Here is a 1685-nt window from a genome sequence, read left to right on the forward strand (position 1 = left end):
GAAGAAGAAGAAGCAGAAGCAAAAGCAGAAGCAGAAGCAGAAGAAGAAGAAGAAGAAGAAGAAGAAGAAGAAGAAGAAGAAGAGTGCAAATAAATGATATAGCACCCTCTCCCGTACAATACAGCTCAAGGTTCTTTGTAGTACATCAAATTCAGGTGAATGATCATGCATGCAAGACACGAAAACCCTAGCTCAAACTACAGGGCGCTGCACAGTGGCGACCGGCAGTGGCATTGTTTGTAAACTGTTCTGTATTTGTGTAACAGTGTGTATTTATGTATGTATTTATGCATGTATGTATTTGTGTATGTACGTATTTATAATTATGTATTTATGTATGTATGTTTGGCATTGTAAAACAAAGTGCCCTTCTGGGACAAATAAAAGTGTAATTTATTATTATTATTATTATTTTAGATTAACGCAAACACTTAAGCAGACATTCATATTATCACTTCACAACCGATGACGATAATAATATACACATCACGTCATGAACATACGAGTACAAAGAATAAGAACTGATTATCAAGGTGGCACTTAATCTTCTTAAATAATGTTCCTAAAAGAATCAAAATTTTGTCTCCGACTTTGTATACCTCCAATGTGTAAGAGAGTTCCAGACAGGTGTAGCTTGATGAGAAAAGGACCTCCCAGCGGACTTTTCACCTGCTTTCTTATGTGTTCTATAAGAGACTGATCTCGTGATCTTGGAGATCTTGGTTGAACACACATTCTAGTGAGGTTGTTTAAATGTAATGAGACTTTTTTGCAACACATGTATGGCAAAGGACAGTAACCAGTAAGTAATCCTAGGTTTTGTTTAAAACCTGTAGAGTTTTCTTAAAATAGCTGTAACATTGTCGTTTTAGTTCTTTTTAGACACGGTCGATTGCCGTCTCCGTTGTGTTTGACGTTTTATTCTCAGGGAAGCTACTTAATCACTTGACGCATTTTCCTCTGTTAATCCAGTAGCTGCAAATGAATACTTGCTAATCCAGGAGAAACACAGATAGAATGTGAATGTTAATAGCGTGCGCGCAATAGCTTTCAGCGCTGCATGTTGGAATAATCAAGACGGCAGATGATTTTGTTGTGAACTAGTGCTAGCGCTCAGGGTTGCTCTCGATTGCTCATTTTAATCACTTCAACTTTAGACTTACGTAAAATTGGATATGGAAGGAACAATACAGAGGGACAGATTTATTGTGAACTCCTGACCTGACTTTGTATAATTCTCGACTGTTCCCTTTACGCCCTTTGTCTCTTGACGTTAGCAATCGCTTACATCAGTACGTTTCTTCTCAACACAGCTCCGCACAAAGATGTCCAAGTTTGCAGAGGGCCTGTCTTATGAGACGGTGATGTCCATCCAACAGGTGGCCGGCCTGTACGCTCACATTACGTCAGAGCCAAGTGAAGTCACCGAGGAAAATATGGTAGCTCATCTCTCTCTAGATTCTTATGTGAATCTCATTGCTTTGGATCTCCGTCTCTGTCACCTTCTCCCTGTATCTGTGTATACACGAATGTATATCTTATGTTTTATGTGTGTGTATGTGTGTGTGCTTGTGTGTGTGTATGTGCGTATGTGTGTGTATGTGTGTGTGTTTGTGTGTAATACAATGTATCATAACACACAAAAGACATTTTATGCTGTATACAATCAAAGTATATACATATAT

The 1685-nt window shown here is 38.4% G+C and overlaps 1 protein-coding gene across 1 annotated transcript in view; it reads left to right on the forward strand.

The window, feature by feature from the left end:
* Positions 1–1685, forward strand: part of LOC101863329 — a gene marked incomplete in the record, with an annotated part of 87960 nt that overhangs the window by 75186 nt on the left and 11089 nt on the right. Inside the window, 1 exon segment of the mRNA XM_035968359.1 lies at positions 1314–1439. Within this exon segment, the coding sequence (XP_035824252.1) occupies positions 1314–1439 (126 nt within the window).

This window comes from Aplysia californica, unplaced genomic scaffold (genome assembly GCF_000002075.1).
Source record: "Aplysia californica isolate F4 #8 unplaced genomic scaffold, AplCal3.0 scaffold00053, whole genome shotgun sequence".
Lineage (NCBI taxonomy): Eukaryota > Metazoa > Mollusca > Gastropoda > Aplysiida > Aplysiidae > Aplysia > Aplysia californica.